Source organism: Triturus cristatus, chromosome 3_1 (assembly GCF_964204655.1).
Source record: "Triturus cristatus chromosome 3_1, aTriCri1.1, whole genome shotgun sequence".
Taxonomy (NCBI): Eukaryota; Metazoa; Chordata; class Amphibia; order Caudata; family Salamandridae; genus Triturus; species Triturus cristatus.
This window is the reverse complement of record NC_140583.1, coordinates 722007745-722028558: the sequence shown is the minus strand read 5'-3', so window position 1 is coordinate 722028558 and position 20814 is coordinate 722007745. Positions and strand designations below refer to the sequence as shown.

Sequence of the window (20814 nt, the reverse complement as noted above, 5' to 3'; positions counted from 1 at the left end):
GTGGAAAGGCATAATTGTCATTAATGCCATTCATGCATTGAAGGCTGTCACAAAGGCCAGTGTCCCGAACGCAAAAGTGTTACATCCTAGATACAGAGGGCCAAATCAATAACTGCAACAGACATAGACTATGTCTTCGACTCTACATTATAAACACAATCATACCTACAATATGAAGATGAATACCCTGTGCGCAGTGAAATAATGCCTTTAGATCAGTACAAATTTATAGTCTATACTGATGGTTCTACCCAGCCAGCCGTTAGAATGAAACATCAATACTACACCGTCTGCGAGGCGGTAATGGGTAAAATGAGGGATGTAGAATTCCAACCTCTAACAACATTAACACAGTCACTAGGTGACTATACTGCACAGCTGGCTGAACTGAAAGCTCTAATTCTGGCACTTAAGAATACAGATCTAGAATTTCCCACACTTATAGTGTGTGATTAGTATTATTGTGGCTAGTCTTACAATGAGTACTTACACTATTCGAGCCAGAATGGAGTCAGAGACTCAAAAGGGTATACTATCAGACACAAATTACTTTGGGGAAAAGTGGCAAATATTAAAGCGACTTTACCACGGGCTCATGTTCTCCACACACTGAGCCATCAACATGTAGGAATACATGTTGCAGGGAATTCACTGGCTGATGAAGCCACAAAGGCTGCAGTACAAACTGCTGACATAGCTGCAGTGATTCGTTTAAACACGAGGCTAGATGGAGACATGATAATGGCTGTCACAGGTTCGCGATGTGGCACCCCTTACCAAAATAATTTCCAGCAAAATACTCCTAACTACTGAGTGCGCAAAACATTCTGTTTGCTCGTCTACCCGTAGTGGGGAAGAAAGTTATTCCAACTTTAGACTGCAGGCCAGAATTAATCAAGGTAGCACTTGAGGGGCTAGTATCTGCCTGCGCAGGGGTGGTGGCTACAGTTTCACTCGTACAGCAACGCCACTACTGGCCAGGTCTATACAAACAGACTAAAACAATGTACTTAAATGTGACATTTGTCAACAAATAAAAGCCTCCACCACAGCACATCCACCTCTCTTTATTTTAAACAAGCATATGGCCTGTGTGTATCTGGAATAGTGGGGGGTCACTACACAGTGATGGCTCCTTAAATACATTTTATTAGCAGTAAATTCCTGTTCTCAATTACTATGGGTATGGCCACAGCAATCGGCTGACACTCGAACCGAACTGCTATAAAGGACTTGCAAGTCTTCATCAGGACATATGCAGTAGCTGCATTCCATTCGGACCAGGGCCCAGCGTTTGCCTCTAAGGCTTACTGAGATACCATGGGAACCTTGGGTCTGACTATGCACTACTCCTCCCCCTAGCATTATTTGGGAAATTCGATAGTGTAGAGGAAAAACTGTGAATTTAAGGGGTCTTTAACACCTAGGTGCCGATTTTGTTCTAAGAGAAGAACAATGAATTATCTCCATTTCTCTTTCAACAATTTAGCATCCGAAGTGTAATGTTATTTATGAACCTATTTTAAAGGTTCCAATTAAGTCCTCGGTAGATAGTTGGTATCCTGTCGATATTTTAGAAGGGCTTCCCTAGCAACCATTAGAAATTGTCGCAAATGTGTTGAGTCAAATTTGTGGAGTTAAAGCAAAGTCTGTCACTGGTGTTTACATTTTTGTAAGCTGACAGACAACTGGCCTGTGAACTTTGCTGCCAATAAATCATTCGAAATTTAGCTGCTGCTGGAAAAGCCTGGTTCAGGAAAATAACAGAAACATTTTTCTGTTCAGAGAATTAGACCTTTATTTCAAAGAGGTTACATTATAATTCTCTAATTTATAGGCCCACTGTGCATTTGTGGACTGGACACTTCAATTTTTTTATAGAAATATGGCATTTGAAAGAAGTGCCATTTTTCTACTGCAAATTTAAAGGTTGCTCATTGTTATAAAGCTTCAGAAATTAATTCCTCACATAGAGCCTCACTGTAGTAGATGAGACTTTTACTACCAGCATGATCTGCGCAAGATGGCAATGATTTCGAAGTAAACAGTAATGCATGAGGGCCGGAAGCAGGTTTAGAGAAATCAGGCCTGTGTTGTTTCACATATGGAAGTACGTTAATTTTTAGGGATATTTTATGGTCACATTGATATGCGAGTCATTTTAAATTTGCACAAGCTTTACATTTGATGCACATTTATTTAAAAAAAACTCATTGTCAAATAACACGGCTTTCAAATTGTATTTTTCTTGTTACTCAGTTCACTATTGTAATTACCGCCTATGGTCTGAAGCAAACCTCTTATCTAGTAATTTCTGTGTTGTCAAACAACAAAGGTCGTGTTAGAGCCTTTAAAACAACCGTACTCCTTTCTGGTCTGCAGTTGAAGTGGACGTGTGTTAGTTGGAGCCTGGACATCTGGTTTTCATTAATGTATATATCATGCATATGTTTTGGCTATGTTGCTTTATGGCATGTATTGTTGAGTTCAAGAAGTATGGAGCTAATTGCCGTGCGTAAATGACACTAATCATAGGATTTGTGCTGTTGCAGGGTTCAGTCACAGGGTATCAGAACATTCAGGTTTTTTGTTCCTAGCTCTTACTTTTCTATCAAGGTGTACATCTGGTGTGATGCACTCTTTTGTCCGTGGCAAAAATCTGCATTTTCTGCCAGAATGTTTTCTCTGCCCATTCTTCACCCAATTCTCTCAAACAGGCCCAATTAACCACACTAGAGCTAGGCCAATGATATTGTGTGAGAATCAAGCCTGTAATTCTTTAAAATGTGTTCATCTGACATTGCAAAAAGATCAACTCTACATCTGTAGATGTGCTGCTTGTACCTTCTTGTAGTTTGTAGTGCATCATGGTATGCCACATCCTGCCGAGGGTCAACAGCAGACTGAACAGGCACTTGTCTCTGCACAAGATTTAAACGTGGTTCCACGAACCTGCTCCTATGCTGCCATATTGATAAACATGCATAATATCATTAAAAAAACACCAATGACAAAGATATAACTAGTTTCCCAAGATGAAATGACCACAAACCTTGCCTGTGAAGCAAAATGAAGTTGCTAACTCCAGCTTCTCCCTGGAGGAAAATATCTCCAAAAATAACACTAGAAACTGTAGGTAAGTGGGATCAAAATTAGCTGCATAACAGCTCATCTGGAGTAAAAACTAACAACAGTGGTAACCATGGAAGGATCTCCAGATCTTTGGAGAAAAACTGTCGGTGGAGGAAATTTAATTTCCTCCAATATTTTTTTAGTAATGGTCAGGTTTAAGACACTTTTCTAAGGAACAAAATAGAATGGAAATACCGATTCTGGAGGAAATACTTCAGCCTCAAAAAATGAATTTTACTCCACTTAGCACACACATCAAAATCAGCACCCTAGAGTTTTAGGGTCAGGTTGTAGAGAGCCTTAAATATTCTGCCAAGAAGATCCTTGAGTGATTAGACTCTCTACGAGGTCCTGTTTGCGGTCAAGATGTGGGTTCCAGACCTTGACAATCCTAGTACAGTGGTGGCAGAAACACCTTTGGATATCAGTGAACGTTTGGCTGTCTTACAGGAACTAAAAGACTTCAGGGACATGCAAAGCAATGAGCTTTAGAAACGATCTGCCACTGGCGAAATGAAGTTGCAACCTGCAATTCCTGGCTGGATTCCAAAGTTCAGGGAACAGGTTCGGGAAAAGATTGTGGTCAAGAAAGAGTTCCGCCCATCTTACAGAGCACTGGTGCCAGTCCTGGTAAATGAAGGTACCAGAACTGTACTTTTACCGCCGCTTGCTGGCTGTAAACACAAACGATTTGTTTCAATTGACCTGATAAAACCACACCATGTGGTCATTCCTACACAGTAGGCCATGAGGGCTCTTGGGTAGTGACCTGCCTTTCACTACCATACAGGAAATCTCATTACAAACTTTAACCACCACTGAGGTTTCTGCACTGCGGCTGGGGATATCTGACTCTGAAGTTTTGCTGCTTCTAGTTACATCTACCAACACCATACAAACATTGTATGCAAATTCACAGGTTTCAACACCACATGCTAACAACAACGTTGTTTATTATGATCCACCATTGGAGTAAACTACCGGTTCCACACAATCCCACGAGGTTCCTGCCTTTGGGCAAACTGCCTTTGGCTATTTTGTCGACCATGGTGACTTTTCCTTGGATTAGTCAGAATCACCACCGCATGGAACGTGTGCATTTATAATTTGTCTCAAGCAGACATATTTTGGTCCGCCTTGAATTTACATTTTGTTGCTCTTCCGTTTCCTTTGGATTGGTTTTGTGACAGTATTCTTTTTGCTTCTGAACGGACACTATCTCCTAGAAAGCTCTGCTGTTGAACTAGTAACTGAGGTATGGAAGCACCATTCTTCATCACACAAACTGCAAAGAGGCCTGTCCCTTGTGAACATTTCAGTGGTTCTGATAATTGATGGAATTGTTTGTGATACGCTCCCATGTGATATATTTGGTCCTACAGAAACTTTGCAAGGACCATATTTATTTAAAATATCACTGAATTACGTTATTACTCCTGGCAGCGTCCCAGATGATTGGGAATTAATACTGTAAGATTTATGCTTAATGAGCTTGAGCATTATACTGTATTTGAAAGAGATGATATGTTTCGTGGAACATCTAAATATTATTAAATGTTTTATTCCTATCACTATGTACAATATTACTTTCACTAAGCTTGTATTCCATGTGCAATATTTAATTACACACAATGGGAACATTTTCCTACACAACCTTTTGGTAGCTCCAAAACATTTGCACAAAAATCTGCATATTTTTCTGGCAATTATCCCGTAGCCCCAGACTCTTATTATTATAAACTTCTCCCTTCCCCGGTGAAGTAAAATATAAGGACAGAAACAAAATTAATATATACTGCGTCCTTTATTACCCAGTTTTCAATTCAAGGGTATACCTTTTGGAACGACAATATTGTTTTAAAATCTGTCTGGGGAACTAAAGATTGCCAAGTTCGAGCCAATGAGGCTATGTTTAGAGCATGTCTTATGCCAAGACAAACGATTTACCTGAACAAAAAGGTACAATAAACATTCTGCCTCGGCTTGGTCAAGTTAAATAATATGAGCACACCAACCATTCCACATTTGCACATTTTTAAAACAAGCAGCAATTCACAAATTATACCAAGGAAAAACTCAACAACATGCTTCACAATGGTACATAAAATTATTCACATACCAATACAGAGGGATGGCTAGTGTGGCCAATAGATACAAATGGTTGTAATGTACGTTCCTTGAACAACACTGAGCGGTTTTGAATAAATAGACCAGACCTACGTAACCTGTAGACACAACCCTGAGGAGTGGTAACAGCATATAGTGTGGGAAAATTATCCATTGAGTGGATAAAACATTCCACGTTAGATGAGGTGAAACAACACTTGTCTATCCTTTCAGGTGACATGGATTTACAAGATTTTTTGTTAGGTCCTAGAAAGCCACGTGAAAAATGCTTTCTATATGCCATATACAACTAATTGTGGAAGGTGTCATAGCAGGAAGCGCTGAGCTGATACGTGAAGTTGAAAGAGTAAATTTAGAAAATGCTCTAGCAGTAGTTGATAATAGTATAACTACTTTATCCACTCAAATGTATTTTCTGAGTAACATTGTGTCATCAGCGATCGACATAACACAGTGATGTGTCCCTCTTATAACATGGACAGAATCAGCATAGATCTATCATGTTATTGAGCTGGACTGTACATACTCTGAGCATTGGTTGCGTGCCCTGGAAACATCTGAACACAACTGATTTATTTTTGCCATACAAGTTAACAAGAGTATAAAATGGTAGAAAAAAGGCTGCAACATGCACAATGTTACATATAGAACATCTAGAGAAATTACCATTCATTGCGGCGGAAACACCATCAGTTGATTGGTTAATATATGGGTTTATATCTCTGCCAATTTCAACATTCCACCTTAGGTCCTATTTAAAACACCATCAGGTAAGCAGATATGAAGTGTTAGGGGAGAGATTTATACAAAAGACATACCTTTTGATTACAGGTGTAGAAATTAGGAGACCAAAGTTTTCTTGGCGGTAAAGACTGCAAGAATACTTTGGGCCATTCTTTGGTTTGCAGGGAGGCTACACATCAAGAAGCATGTAATGCGCCCGAAGAAACCTAGCTTATCAGAATGGTTCCTCAGTTTCTGTAATTTGTCCGCCATTCAGATTACTTTCCAATGGAAGTTATTGGATGTTGAATGACCAAGGTTGCTGTGGGATGAAATCAGGAGGTGCTCTATTTCCTGACGGTTTCCAGGGTCGTAAACTGTTGTACAAATGTCCTTTTTCCACCAGGCCATACAGTTAGTGAGGTGACGATTTGGCCTTAAATTTCTATTTTCAGAGTGAACTTTGGTAGTCTGAGCGGATTGAAAGCCTTATTGTTTCAGAAGGAATTTTCTTTAACATCTGCAAGGGAGACATTAGGGTGGCGATCACGATCCGGTAAAAAAATTGCCCGTCCGACTCATATCCGGTCTTTTTACCGTACGAATCGTACAAGTGCCGTACAAACTGGCAATCACGATTCGCATGGTAAAAAGACCATACGAGTCGCATTGGGAACAATTCCCCACACGTCCTTGGGTCGGAAAATGTGTCCGACACCTCCCCGGACGATTTACCGTACAAACGTGAAAAGTGAAGTCCGACCGCGCAAGTACGATCCATCCCGTGCGTCCTATGTCACAACCGTATGGAAAAAACACCGTCCGCACCGAACTCCCATTGCAACCATGGAGGCATGTGCCCGCATACGCGCCGTACCCCCCCAGCCCCCGTTTGTACGCGCCGTACCCCCCCAGCCCCCGTGAGTACGTGTCGAACCCCCCGTGTATGTACACCCTTGTACGTGTCGAACCCCCCCGTGTATGTACACCCCTGTACGTTCGAGTCGTACCCCCACCCGTGTATGTACACCCCTGTACGTGTCAAACCCCCCGTGTATGTACACCCCTGTACGTTCGAATCGTACCCCCACCCGTGTATGTACACCCCTGTACGTGTCGAACCCCCCGTGTATGTACACCCCTGTACGTGTTGAACCCCCCGTGTATGTACACCCCTGTACGTGTCGAACCCCCCGTGTATGTACACCCCTGTACGTTCGAGTCTGGGGGTACGCACCGTACATACACGGGTGGGGGTACGACTCGAAAGTACAGGGGTGTACATACATGGGGGGTTCGACACGTACAGGGGTGTACATACACGGGTGGGGGTACGACTCAAACGTACAGGGGTGTACATACACGGGGGGGTTCGACACGTACAGGGGTGTACATACACGGGTGGGGGTACGACTCGAAAGTACAGGGGTGTACATACACGGGGGGTTCGACACATACAGGGGTGTACATACACGGGGGTTCGACACGTACAGGGGTGTACATACACGGGTGGAGGTACGACTCGAACGTACAGGGGTGTACATACACGGGGGTTCGACACGTACTGGGGTGTACATACACGGGGGTTCGACACGTACAGGGGTGTACATACACGGGGGGTTCGACACGTACTCACGGGGGCTGGGGGGGTACGGCGCGTACTCACGGGGGCTGGGGGGGTACGGCGCGTACTCACGGGGGCTGGGGGGGGGTACGGCGCGTACTCACGGGGGCTGGGGGGGGGTACCGGGCCCCCTATTCTGGTCGTTTTGCGGCGTACTTCGCTTTTCCGGCACTTTTTGGGTGCCGTAAAAATATTGCCGTCCGGACTGCTGTCGGTTCGAATCGTACTTCCAGGGTCGTGAAACGCTGCCTGACAGCGTCCCGATGTCACGTCGGGGCATTCCCGGATCACATTCGTATGTATATTTTCGTCGGACGGTGTTTTTTACGATTCGTACGGAAATGGTGTTTCCGTGCGAATCGTACTTCCATGTTTGTAAAGTTTTACGACCGGGTACGAGTCGGACGGAGAAAACGCTCCGACCGACGGTTCGTACCCGGTTTTTCCAGGATCGTAATCGGCACCTTGATCTTCAAGTTGCTAGGTCTTCATCTGAAATCCTGTCACTACTATGCACTAACCTCCCACAACATTTTGGAGAACTTATACACCGCATTTTTTATGCATTAGATACTGCAGGAATAGTGAGGGTTTTTTTCAAGGTGATTAGGTCTGGGTTTGTTAGTACTTTCCAGACTGTCTTCAAAGTGATTCCATCTTTCATACACTCCCTGGTTTCCAGGGTTTTTGTAAGCATATCACTTGTTCTGTCTCTGATTGTAGGGATCTCGTTTCTATTTTTGCTGCTCCACAATGAATGTTCTGCCACGCGGCCCATATTCCGCTGTTTGCGGTGCATTTTCAAGTGTGCTGTGGAAATATACCTTTGAATGCAATTGGCCCAATCTATGGATGTGGACTGCTGATGGGTCCATTCAGAATCCATTTGCAAACATGTCCTGCGTGGATACCGAAGCTGCAAAATCCATATTATAAACCTATTGTGGGTGCCTCGGCTCCTGGATTTTCAGATCCTGGTATGTCCTCTGGAGAAGCACTGCTGGCTGCCACACCTTCAGCGGATTCTGATTGCATTGGATACAACCATGTTTGTTCTTTGGAACTTGTGACTCGAGTGTCAACGGAAAACAGTCTGCAGGAGCTGGAAACAACATTGTTTCCTCTGACTTTCTGAACATTTAATCATTCATGCAGTTTTGAGATCTTTTTGAATTCAGCATTTTTTAACTGGCTTTTAATGCAACTTGGCTTTCTTTATGCTTTGTTATTAAAGTGAAAGTAGTTTTAAGACTTTTATGTTTCATGATCAATTTACATTTTTATTTTGGAATGCTTCTAGGTTTAAATGAAGCTTTTAGTCACCTTACAGACAAGGAGTGGGTGTTGTGAGGTTACATAGGCCATGGGCACAAACATTTCCATCTTTTTAAACGCTGAATATTTACAAACATTTGCTTGCGCGTTCGCTTGGGATAATGTACTCAGAAATGATTTACTTACAACTACACTTCTTTGTAGGCATATTGTCAGGCCTTAGACCATTCTGTACAAGGATGGGGTACACTGTGCAACATGTAATTGTTTGTTGTTGTCTATTTGGCGACAGCTTTGGGTGGGTAGAATCAACAATGACAGCCAGAACAGAGCTCAGGCACAGAACAAATGAGTCCAGTTTAGTACATAAACTGCCCAAGCCTTTGTTTAGAGTGAGGAGCATTTTGATGGATTTTCAAGGTTGCCCAGTGCCTGAATTCTAGCATATCCATCACCTTCATCATCCAGAGAAGGACTGCGGCCTATTCTATACCAAGACTAGCTACCAGATGACACTCACCCACAGGTAAATGGGGAGTCAGACCTCTACAAGGTATTCCAGAAGACCCACACACCCTATGGTCTCTAGGCTAGTCAGTGTTACGTAGGAGTACCATTATATGTATCCATATAATCAATGCACAGGCCCATGGTTGAAGTGTTTATCTTCTTCACCATTCTTGGAATGCTGGTTACCTTTCTTTGTGTTCTCCTACTAATCTTTGCAGCACACTTATATTACACAAGAACCCAATTGCTTCAATAAACGTTTCAAATGCCAATTTTTTGTATTTATTGTGTCTCCCTTTGGGCTTGCCTGAGTTAACAATTAAATGGTAGATCTGTTTTCATAATTTCCTTGAGGGAATTAGGGTTGTCATGTTCTGAGGTTGCAGACACCATCCGGTAAGGTTTAGAGGTCCTGACGGCACACTGTGAGCTAGCCAGTAACCAGGTCAACATATTCTGATGGTATGAGCGGACTCGGTCCCTCACAGTTTTGATGATTTTGTTGCCCAAACGCACAGTCTTACTGAATTAGTAGGAACTGTATGACACTGGTGAGAGTGGAGGAACAAATAAGGGTGACAAGGGAGGTGAGGAACGGCTTACACAACCTTCGGGGCAAGAGGACAAGAGTGAATAGGCAGAGGGGGAGGAGAAGAAGAAAAACAGGTAAGAACAGCAAAGATGCCTTACATGGGTATAGTGGCAACTACGGCCAGTCACCTACTGGCCTGAATCTGAGTTTGGGAGCATCTTATTGAGAAGGGGTGTAGTTATGGAAGCCTCTGGGCTGGAGTGGTGAGAAGAGAATCTAAAGAATTTGGGGTGGTGAAAATCAGCACAGATGCGGGGCTGTATGAGGGCAGAAGGCCAATAGGGGCTGGAGAAGTAGGTTCATTATTCTATCTTTTCCCCAGGATTGGCTCCGGAGGAATGGAGAAATATGGATATGCAACCATTCAGGGCTCGAAAAATCCACTCGCTGCGGCGAGCCAGATTTAATCAGGACCAGCTATTTTTAGGGCCTACTCGCCCGTTCTGGCGGGCTGACAACAGGTGTTCTGCTTGTTCACAAAGTGAATAAGCACTAAAGATCCCTTTAAATCTCATTATCTTGTTACATTTGCTCGGCTGTCAGAGACAGATATCAAAAGTCAGTTTGTCTTCCTAGATTTACATTGTTTTTCTGTGACTGAAGTCAGAGGATTTTGTAAAGGAACTGTAAGATAATCTCGCTGTGCAAAACATGTGAAATGAAAGGCTCTAAGATTTCAGGCTTTTTCTCTAACACTGAAATAGCTAATAAGTGAACTATTCTGTTGAGAAAAAAAAGATTTTTATAGGCTCAAAACAAATACGAATATTTTACTTGGTGATGGGCAAATTTTAAATATTTTTGCTGAAACCCAATTTCCAAATATTGGTTATGTTTTATCAATAAAACTACATGTTGGTGGCAAAGTTTTTGGCCACTTCAATGGAAAATGTGCTCTCTGTAAATGACAGTGCACTGCAACATCATGCTTTAGTAATATATTTATGAAAAGTGAGTTTTTAAACATGAACTAGGAAATATTCCTGCTCCTGCCCAGATGACAATGCTATTAGTGAACTAAGGATCATGTGTACCCTATATGTGGGCTTGATTCTTATTATACATGGAGCAAACGTTTTGTCTAGTACAGTACAGTAGAAATAGTGAACTTGCATATTTGAAGATGCTCTTTATTGTGATGATAATGAAAAAAAGGTGGCTCAATAAGACAAAACATCTGCCTAGGAACACACAATTTACGAAAGTTCACGGGTCAAGAACATTACAGTTAGGTCGAATAGATTATTTAAGTTAATAGACCTGCTAACCTATTAACATTTTTATTATTTTTTCAAGTCCTGCCATTCTATTGTGTAATGGTCAGGGGGGCATGCAAAGAGGCAGTGTTACAGCCAGCAGTTGGGTCTGGATGACAACATGGTGGCAGTAGTGTGGAGGGGGATCTGATGAATGAGGTGGGGGCAGTTACTGCCCATGTTGTTGGACTTGCTGAGAAGTAGACTATGATTGGATTTAATAATATTCCACTCGGAGAATATGCCCTGATGCAGTTGTCAGGGTGTGAGCTGCTAAAAATGGTGAACAAAAGTTGATGGGAGTTAGGATGACACGGGTCAGCGCCAGGATACCCTCCCTTATGTGTGGTGCACTATACAAATACACCTAACATAACACAATATGGAGTGTCAAGGAGGTGATGTAGAAAAGGCTGTTGCCAAGGAAGTATTGACAGGGAGCAAGAAAACTGATGGCTATTGATTAAGCGAGGAAGAATATGAATAGAGAGATCATTGATTTTTCTGAAGTGAGTGGCCAAGGAGTGCTGGATCATGTCGATATAGCATATAAGATTCCAATGCATTTTCAGCCACAAGGGGTGCCTCAGTCTGTTTTGGGGAACAGGATGTATTTATTGTAGGTCATGGACGTGGAAGAGACGTGGTAAACAGTTAAGGTGTGGTTGACAGATAGAATACCTCAGTGGAAGGCTTTTCTGGTGTTGAAAAAGAGAACTAAGGACAAGACATGGAAAGGGACTGCAGGATGAAGACAGAAAAGAAAGAGAGATATTCATCACAATCTAAGGATGAGCTGGTGTTGGTAGGTGGAAAAAGAAGTGGAAGATGCTGCAAGATTTAAAGGAAAATATGATGTCAAGTTGTTGTTAAATGTCATTGAGTGGATAGCGTTACATTCCAAAAGCGGGGAGGAACAGAAGTGAACAAGGAGAACTACCTTTATTTTTCCTCTTTTTTTTGCTCTTTCTATGTGTGCTACATTCTTCAGCACACATAGAAGGAGGAAAACGCCATCAATTATTGTTTTTGTGCAGGAAGCTGTGCCTTCTTGCACAAAAACAATCATCCCTGCAATGCAGGCACCCTTGGTGCAAGGGAGCCTGCGTTGGCGCCAGTGCATAGGAAAGCATAGGCGTGTGTCGCATTGCTGTAAATACAATGCATCCCTGCGCATTCCTAATGATGCAGCTCACCGCAGCAAGATAGCATGCCTTGCCGCGCTGCGTCATTTTCTAATAAATATGCTTCTAAGTATTCCAAGAATTAGTGTGTAAGGCACAACCAAAGGGTAGATTAGGAGTGCTCTGTTTGCTCCAATAAAGAAAACTTTTCCACAACCAATAGCCATAATGAGTAGTACTTCCTCCCAAAATGGGTCCCACACAGAGCGGCGGGAATCGTGCTCTCCACATGGGGAGTTTCAAGGAGGACCTCAGTGCACGCTTTGTGGATGATGTCGGTGGAAGTATGGTCAGAGTGTCTCCGAGGTACCATGTATGCACAGAGGGAATTATTTATTCCCCCTATGACGAATGATGGCCCATCACCTACCCTAGAGCAGAAGGAGTGGGGAGGACAGCAGCATTGGAATAGGGCAAAGGAAGGAAGATGAAGGTGAGGGTTTTTATGTTTTTCGGTTTGTTGGAACTGGAAGCAGGCGGCAAACAGAGCTCAGGACAGGGTAGGGAAAGTGATGGCAGGCTGAAAAGAGAAAGGAAAGAGATATACATGCAATGGCAATCTGAGGGTATGTCTGCCTGGGCCTGTGAGGCTAGGTGGAAGAAGAGGAAGACGCTGCAAGATTTAAAGGCAAACAAGCTGTCACGTTTTGTTTTTAATTGGGCTTAAGCGGTTAATGTTGTATTTCAAAAGGGGGCGGAAGAGAATGTGGGTAACAATTAGTGGTGGGGAGTAGAGGACAGGAAGTTATTGTATAGATTAAGTGTTACAGGAATTAAGTACACAGCTAACCTGAAGGGTATAAAAAAGTGAGCTTTGTTTATTTCCAATAAAGCAGCCTTTTCCTCAAGCAATGGTTGTAGCTAGTGGTCCTTCCTATTAACAGAGATGGATTGGTGTTGAGTGCTGGAAGCACTATGATAGCCCTGCAAAATCCTTATTGATCTATCCAAAGGATTCATTTGAATATTAGACTATCCTGTGGAACAGTGCAAGCAATGAAAGATTTATAAGCAATGAGATTTGAGAACAAGTACTGAGCATGTTTGCTACTGGCCCTTTCACATGAAGAAAGGTGATATAATGGGATAATCTGACACTGGTGCCCATTGACACTCTCAGCTACTGCAGTACCGCTGTCTTTGCCTAATACTCTTCATCAGGAGATGAGGTTTTTGTCTCCAGAGTATGGAGCTTCTACTGTGCACTCATCATGGAGCGAACCATCAATGTGCGAATTGGAAGATGTAGCCATCATCCTAAAGGACAGATTAGGCAGAGCGCTTCACAAACAACCAGCTATATAGTTAGGCATCAACATGCTATTCCCTTTTCTTAAAAAGGCTAATGTGTCCCCATCCTGATTATACAATAGTACCCTAAATAAATGCTGCAGCATTAAAAGCTGACGAGATGTCTTATGACCATTAGTGCTTGTGAAGTCTCTCTACATCTATCAGGATTACCCCACTCACCAAACAGTTTTACCGAATCAAGATGATGAGCTACATACATTTTATTAATGTATTCCTTGTGTTCATACATTTTCTGAATTTAGCACTGTCTATTGTGAGGGATGGTGAGTAGACTTTTGTAGTTTAGATAGTTTATCAAAAATTGTCCATGTGTTCCGCGAGAGAGGCAAGGGTTAAATGCTATTGTAAGAAGTCTTTTTTGCATGTTCACATATGAAAACAGCTACAGCAATCTTTGCCTGACATACTATCTTTAACGAAAACTCAGATAAGATATTTATTAATAGAGATAAACGGTATTTGATCAAGTTGGCCATAATTGGGAATTCACAGCATCATGCATGCAAAGGTTGACGCATCGTAGCCAAAATAAGTAGTCAAGTAAGTGGTATGTTTTGCTCTATGAATTTACACCTTGAGGTTTGGCAACCACACTCTATCTAATGAAGTTCTGTCTCTTTAAATTCCCCACCTGCCCACAGCAAGGTGGGCATTGATAAAGAGATACATTGCTACTGTATCTGATGTGCAGTTATGCTGCCAAATCTGATGTACATGCCATGTCTGATGTACATGCCACCATGTCTGATCACAGTGTGACAAGAGATAATTTGAGTGTGTTTTGAGAAGGTGCAGTGGAGAGATATAACTTGATGTTCATCTGGAAATAGGTCATCAGTGAGAACATTGCAAGTTCTTGGATGTTTAAAAAGTCTTGCTTTCTGGCACCAAGGTGGAGGTCCTCGATATGAGATAGAGAAGTCAACTGCTACACATCCTGGTGTGTATGGGGGGACTTCAAGGGGATTTCCCCGCACAGTAGGGGAAGTTTAGATACCTCTTATCCTTTTCTCTACTTTTGATGCGCATGCGACTTTTACAAGTGTGCTTTCTTTACATCATAGCGATGCTTTGTTAACAAATGCTTCTTTGAAAACGTTCTTAGTTGTGGTTTCAAATAGATATTTAATCACATTTTGTTTAGTGTTTGTCAACACACAGTTTGATGATGGATAGAGTGGCATAGGTTGAAATTAAGGGAAAATAGTATTAACCTAAACAGTAGTGTACATTTAAGGCAATGGATAATTATTAAATTGGCTATTGATTCAAGGGGAGACTATACCAGCACCTGCATTAATTAACAGAATGGCATTGTTATTACATTAGCTATTGTATAAGGAGCTACTTGCTTCTAGTAGGCTACTTGAAATGCCTGCAACTATTAATAACCAATAATGTTACTTCTTGCTATTGATTGAATGCTAAGATATGTTAAGATTTGGCGTCATTTAAGAACTATAAATTGATAGTAGTATATTGATCTTACAAATATCAAAAAGTTACAATATGCATATCACTTCATAGTTTTCAAGGCATGAAATATTTTAAGACAGGGTCAATGCCACTTTACAGTCATGTCTATGGGCTTTATTACGAGTCTGGTGGTGTATGGACTGCCAGACTCACTGGGTTCGGTGGTGGCGGTCTTTCGACCGCTACATTACGACCAGGGCGGTCGGTCGCCCCAGGACCACCGCAACCGCCAGGGATCAGAAATCCCTGCCGGTGGCCTTGAGGCCGCAAAATATGCTTGGCAGGGCCTCGCAAAGCATATTAAGAGTTTCCTCACGCCACTCTTTTTCATGACTGCGCGACCGCCATGAAAGGTGTGGTGGTGAGGAAACAATGGGCCGCCTTGTGCCTCTGCCCCATGTGGATGCACACAGGGGGGCACATTTGCATGCACAACAGTACCTACACAGCATCGACTGCAGCAGTCCATGCATGCAGGTTCTGCCTTTGACGTTCCCATTGCGGTGCCTATTTCATAGACACTGAACTGGGAATGCCAAAGAACTGCCCGCCAGACAAGAGAAAACTCCTGTTCTGGCAGGTGGTTTGTACATGGGTTTGGCGGTGGGAGAGCGGGGCGGTCCCGCTTCCACACCGCCAAACTCATAATAAGGCCCTATATTTTACCTTTTCCATCTATTACTACTTGCTAAAACAGTTTTTTACTTTTATGTTTCTTAAATAGCAAATGAATTCGAGTAGTCAACTGAATATGCCCTCACTGTAGACATGCATTTTTATTTACGTAATACGCCAGGTGGCTTTGAAACTGTCTCCTGTATATTACAACAAACGAATACGACACTGCCGTGTTTCATCATTCAAAACAAGTATTACTGCCCGTTCAAGCCAGAAAACACTTCCGGGTCAAAAGACTGCAGAGCAGCTGCAAGTCTGTAAACATTGTTGTTGAATAATGAGAAGGTTTCTAATCATTAGGGTCTTTGGTTGATATAGATGCTGAATGTTGCTAGACATATATTTATTTGCTGAGTGGTGGGAACTGAACAAATGTTTTTGGGTTAAGGGGCCGGAAATTAGTTAATTTTGGACCACGTGTAGACTGCAGTGTTGAGTGACAACTGAGAGCAAAATACCTCCAGAGCACACATGGAGCAAAAGAGATACACAAGTACAGAAACATCTGTTATACTGTAATGATGATACTAAATATTCCAGACACCAAAAATGAACAATGGGGAACAAGAAAATTCCTGACAAGTATAGACATATTTTATTCCAACATCAAGAACATATTAGACCGCAGTAGTTCAGTTCTATTCTTGAGGAAAATAACTGGACTTCTTCCTTCTGGCTTCTAAAGACTCTTGTCCTTTATCGTGTTACTGTCTAAAACAACAAACACAATGATTTAATGTTAAACCCCTTGCCGCATTTTCTATTTTACATCAACCTTTATCAAAGGAAGAGGCACAAAATAAAAGGCCGCTCTTTTGACTACGGGTAGCCATCTCTGTTACCTCCACTTTTTTGGTTGGAAGTTCACATCGGCCGTGTGCTCAGGTAATGGCCATAATATGTGACTGAAAACACAGTCATATCCCTTGGGGTAAAAATATGCTCACCACACATTCTAGAAACCAATATATTGTCACTTGCTGGAGCAGGTTCAGGGCCTGAGTAGACTCTGGAGTGCAATCAATTTTCTCAATGAAGTGAACTCTGTATCAATATCATGTTTGTGCATTTGTACTGTGCCAGTGGGGACAGCCTGAGAAGTACTGTGACTTGGCAAGATAAATGTAATAAAACTTCCTAGTATTCTTGTCTCCTCGCCCTTATGGACTTACATTCGCCATCATCCCAAAGGTGCCAACAGTACTATAGGAAATCTTATGTAGCACCCACACTGACACATTAGCACCCCTTACCCTTATTCAGGAATTTGCATCCAACTAGGCTTTCCGGTCCCAAACTTTTATGCACACTTCTCCTTCCCATCAAAGCCCCATCTAATCATTAGAAGGGATATTTATATTGATAGTTTGTGGAGACCTTAGATGTTGGCGACCTGAGTCCTAATTCAGTCTGTGACACTTGACTAAACGTATCTTGCTAAATAATCCTCATATTTAGCAATCCCTTCCTTCAGTTTCACACCATGGGCCCAAAACACTTTATGGTTTTCATTATGTCTTTAAATGATTACAATTGTACCAATAGGGCCCATGATAAATGGCTGTACCACTAGTACATAGCAAATTGCATCATAATGTAATGACTCTCATGGATAAGATGGACATTGAGTGTGCTAATTCTTGCAGGAGGACGCCCTTACAGATTCCAAAACCTGAGCCACTGACAAAAGGTCCAACGTATTAAACTAAGGTCTGAGTGGCTGCCAGATGTTACCATATGTCATCTGAATTCCAGCTGCTCTGAAACGCCTAACCGCTCTTCAACTTTGCTATTTAACAACCAGAACAAGCTGTTTAAGCATCCATCCCTACCGGAAACCAAATCCAATATGTTATTTTAAGTCATTCTTTTATTCTACATTTTTCCTGTAGGTCCTCAATGACATGGTGGGATCTGGTTGAGAAAACCAGTGCTGCCCACCCATCCAGAATAGGGTGGGTGACAGTTATAGTGATATGTCGGGCCTTTGGTAAATGGGCCACCAGTTCAGAGGATTAGCCTGGTGGAGTCAGACACTCTGCTGGTGTATATCTGGTGGTGCCCCGACTCGCAATTGAGACCACCACTCACTAGTTTTACAGGGTGTAGAAACCCTGATTTACAGACACCCAAAATATCTATCACAAAACAGTATAGCTACCGTACAGAGCTCAGGGGTTAGGCTTTTCAGTAGTGTATGTTTAGTCACATTAATTGTAATAACAGACCTCAGCCACAGTTTGTGACATGCTTCATTATCGAGCCTGACTACATCTTCAAAATAAATAATTGACAAGGATTTCAAGACAATTTTATATTCTGGTAGAACTGCTACTGAGTATGAACCCCTTAAACAATATAAATGATTGCCATCTGAGTGGTTGAGCCCATCCTGACATGATTATTGTATGGACGTGGACAGGCCCAATGATGGAAGCATATTACAAACTGTGGGTGAGGGCTGTTTGTACAATTATTCACTTTGACTAAACATACAGTAGTGACAAGCCTAACCCCTGAGCTCTGTAGCCTAGCTATACTGCTCTGTGAGGATGAGTATATTAGGGAGGTAGTATTAGGAGGCTTTATTTGCCTCTCTCTCGTTCTTTTGTGTATTGTACTTACCCAAAGTATGTCATCGAGAAGGACTTTTTATACAATTCTTTCAACTCCTTTGCTGTGTTATCTTCACTCCTGATTGGCACACACATTTAAATTTTCTTTAAGGCTATTTAAACCAATGTATCTCATATTTTACATGTTCAATGAAAAATATGTCACTATTTGGAGCCAAATGCATCTCAAAGAAATGGCAAACAGGTCCGTTCATGTGCAAGTCGTTACAATTAAAACCTTGTATGTAGCACATCTTGGGTTGAAGCACGGGCAATTGAATATCACATTACTGTAAACTGATACGCCACATTTACCAAGCGACCCATGTAATGCATAAACCTTCAGCCAGTACTTGCTTTAACGCCCACACTACTTTGCTGAGTTTGAAGGTTCAGATTTATAAAGGAAAAAGCATAAATGTCATCAAACACCTAGAACAGTTGATCAAAAAAGCACTGGCTGGAAGACAGAGTCGGAGGTAACAATCGGCCCACCAGGCAGAACTAATCCCTTGTCCTATCTTTCTTACAACATCCTCCCTTGCTTTGACAGGCAGTGCAGACAAGCAGATTCCAGCCTTTACCTTTCCCACCGTAATGAAACATTTTGCACTACTCACTCTACCAGTGTTTAACAAGGACAAAGGGGCACCTACTTGAATACACATTTGAAAAACACTACCCCACCCCACCACAATTAATTTAACATTAAGCACTCTCGCACCAGCAATGGGAATTATATGGGAAACCTTACACACTATAGTAAGTAAGATCCTTTGGCATAATTTCCAGCCCCTTTAGACAACTCTATATCCCATTCTTGATTTTGAAGAACACTTACATAATAGAAATGAAGGAGTCTTAGATTTTTCAATGACACAAATATGCTTTACAAATATTCTTCTGAGCTACAATTCCCAATAAAAATAGTATTACTTGTTTTACAAAACGTGTATTGATAGACATGCAAGTGCCTTTATCTGATATTAAATTACGGCTAACGTTACACTACAAAGAACACATTGCCTTTTGGCATACGAGTGCCTGAGATATAAGCGTCATTTTACTTGTACACTTTATTGCTTTAAAAAACATTTGGGGGGTAATTGTGTATCTGTCCTTTTTAAGTAGACATACTAGTGATAACCAGGCTAAATTCAAATATCTATCATCCACAATCAACCATGGTTTCTGACAATTTTAGTTTTTAGTCATATGAGTTTTCTTTTTTTTAATGCTGGTGATCTAACATACCTGTTTGTGTACATTTACACTAGGTGATCCAACAGTGGCTATCCCATAGTTCGTCACATAGACATTGGAACTGCGTTGCGGGGATTCCGGATCCCATACTGGAACTAAAATCAAAAGAGAGACCATTAATGAAAAGCTTTAAATTGTTTTTTTATCATTTCTAAAAACATCAAAACATCGCGGGAACACTTCAAACCCACTGTGAGAGACCATTATGTTACACTTTTTAGATGTTTATTTGTTAAAAAATCTGAAGTGTAAGATTTCTTGATCAGAACTGTCAACAACTACTCTGATAAGATCTATCCACGTTCTAAAATATTTTTCATGAGTAATGTTTGGGAAATTGGGAATTGCCTCCCTTTGCTGCCTGAAGAATTAACATTGTCAAAATGGCAGTTTTGCCCTTGTTTGTACTCCCTGTGACAAAAACAAAATATATATTGATCCCATCAAATCTACTATTGTTTAAACAGAGGAAAGACTTGAAGGGTAGATGGGAACATTTTTGGCATTCACTGTAAGATGGTGGGTGGGCTCGGCCAAATTTACAAATGATTATAGAGACAACTGGGCCTTGAACTTGCAACTGCAAACTGCTGTATTTAATAAACAATATGTGTCTGAACCTCAGACTCTGAGTCTTTTTCATTAATAAGTTCCAGCACTTCCGTTTTCTTTTTAAAGATCCAATTTATGTAGGATCTTTGTAGGATCTGGCACAGAATGCAATTATCTAAATTTCATTGATACTGTCTCTTCATTAGAATAGGATACTGTAGATATGCATTAACATAGGTTTCCTTATATTTGTCATCTTTCAAAAAATCGAAATCTGGGTACTCTGTTTACTAGTCAATAACCATTAAAATGGTGCATGTTTCATTTAGTACAAAGATTGTGTCTGTTGAAATCGAGAATTATTTAGACAAGCCTAATGTATTTCACCAAGGAGTCCATATACCCCGTTTCTATCAAACACCACCTGCTCCACTCAAGTTATTTATAATTATGAATCGTAGGCACTGACAGTGTTATTCACATGTAAGCATGC

General features: G+C 41.6%; 1 protein-coding gene across 1 annotated transcript in view; it reads right to left on the bottom strand.

The window, feature by feature from the left end:
* Positions 1-16467: 16467 nt before the first annotated feature.
* LOC146860857 (malignant fibrous histiocytoma-amplified sequence 1 homolog) overlaps positions 16468-20814 on the bottom strand; it is a 106491-nt gene continuing 102144 nt past the window's right edge. The window contains exons 10-11 of the mRNA XM_085646384.1: positions 19761-19864; positions 16468-16602 (exon numbers count right to left, since the gene is read on the bottom strand). Coding sequence (XP_085502510.1) covers positions 16588-16602; positions 19761-19864 — 119 coding nt within the window. The 3' untranslated portion in view covers positions 16468-16587. The remainder of the gene's footprint in view (positions 16603-19760; positions 19865-20814) is intronic.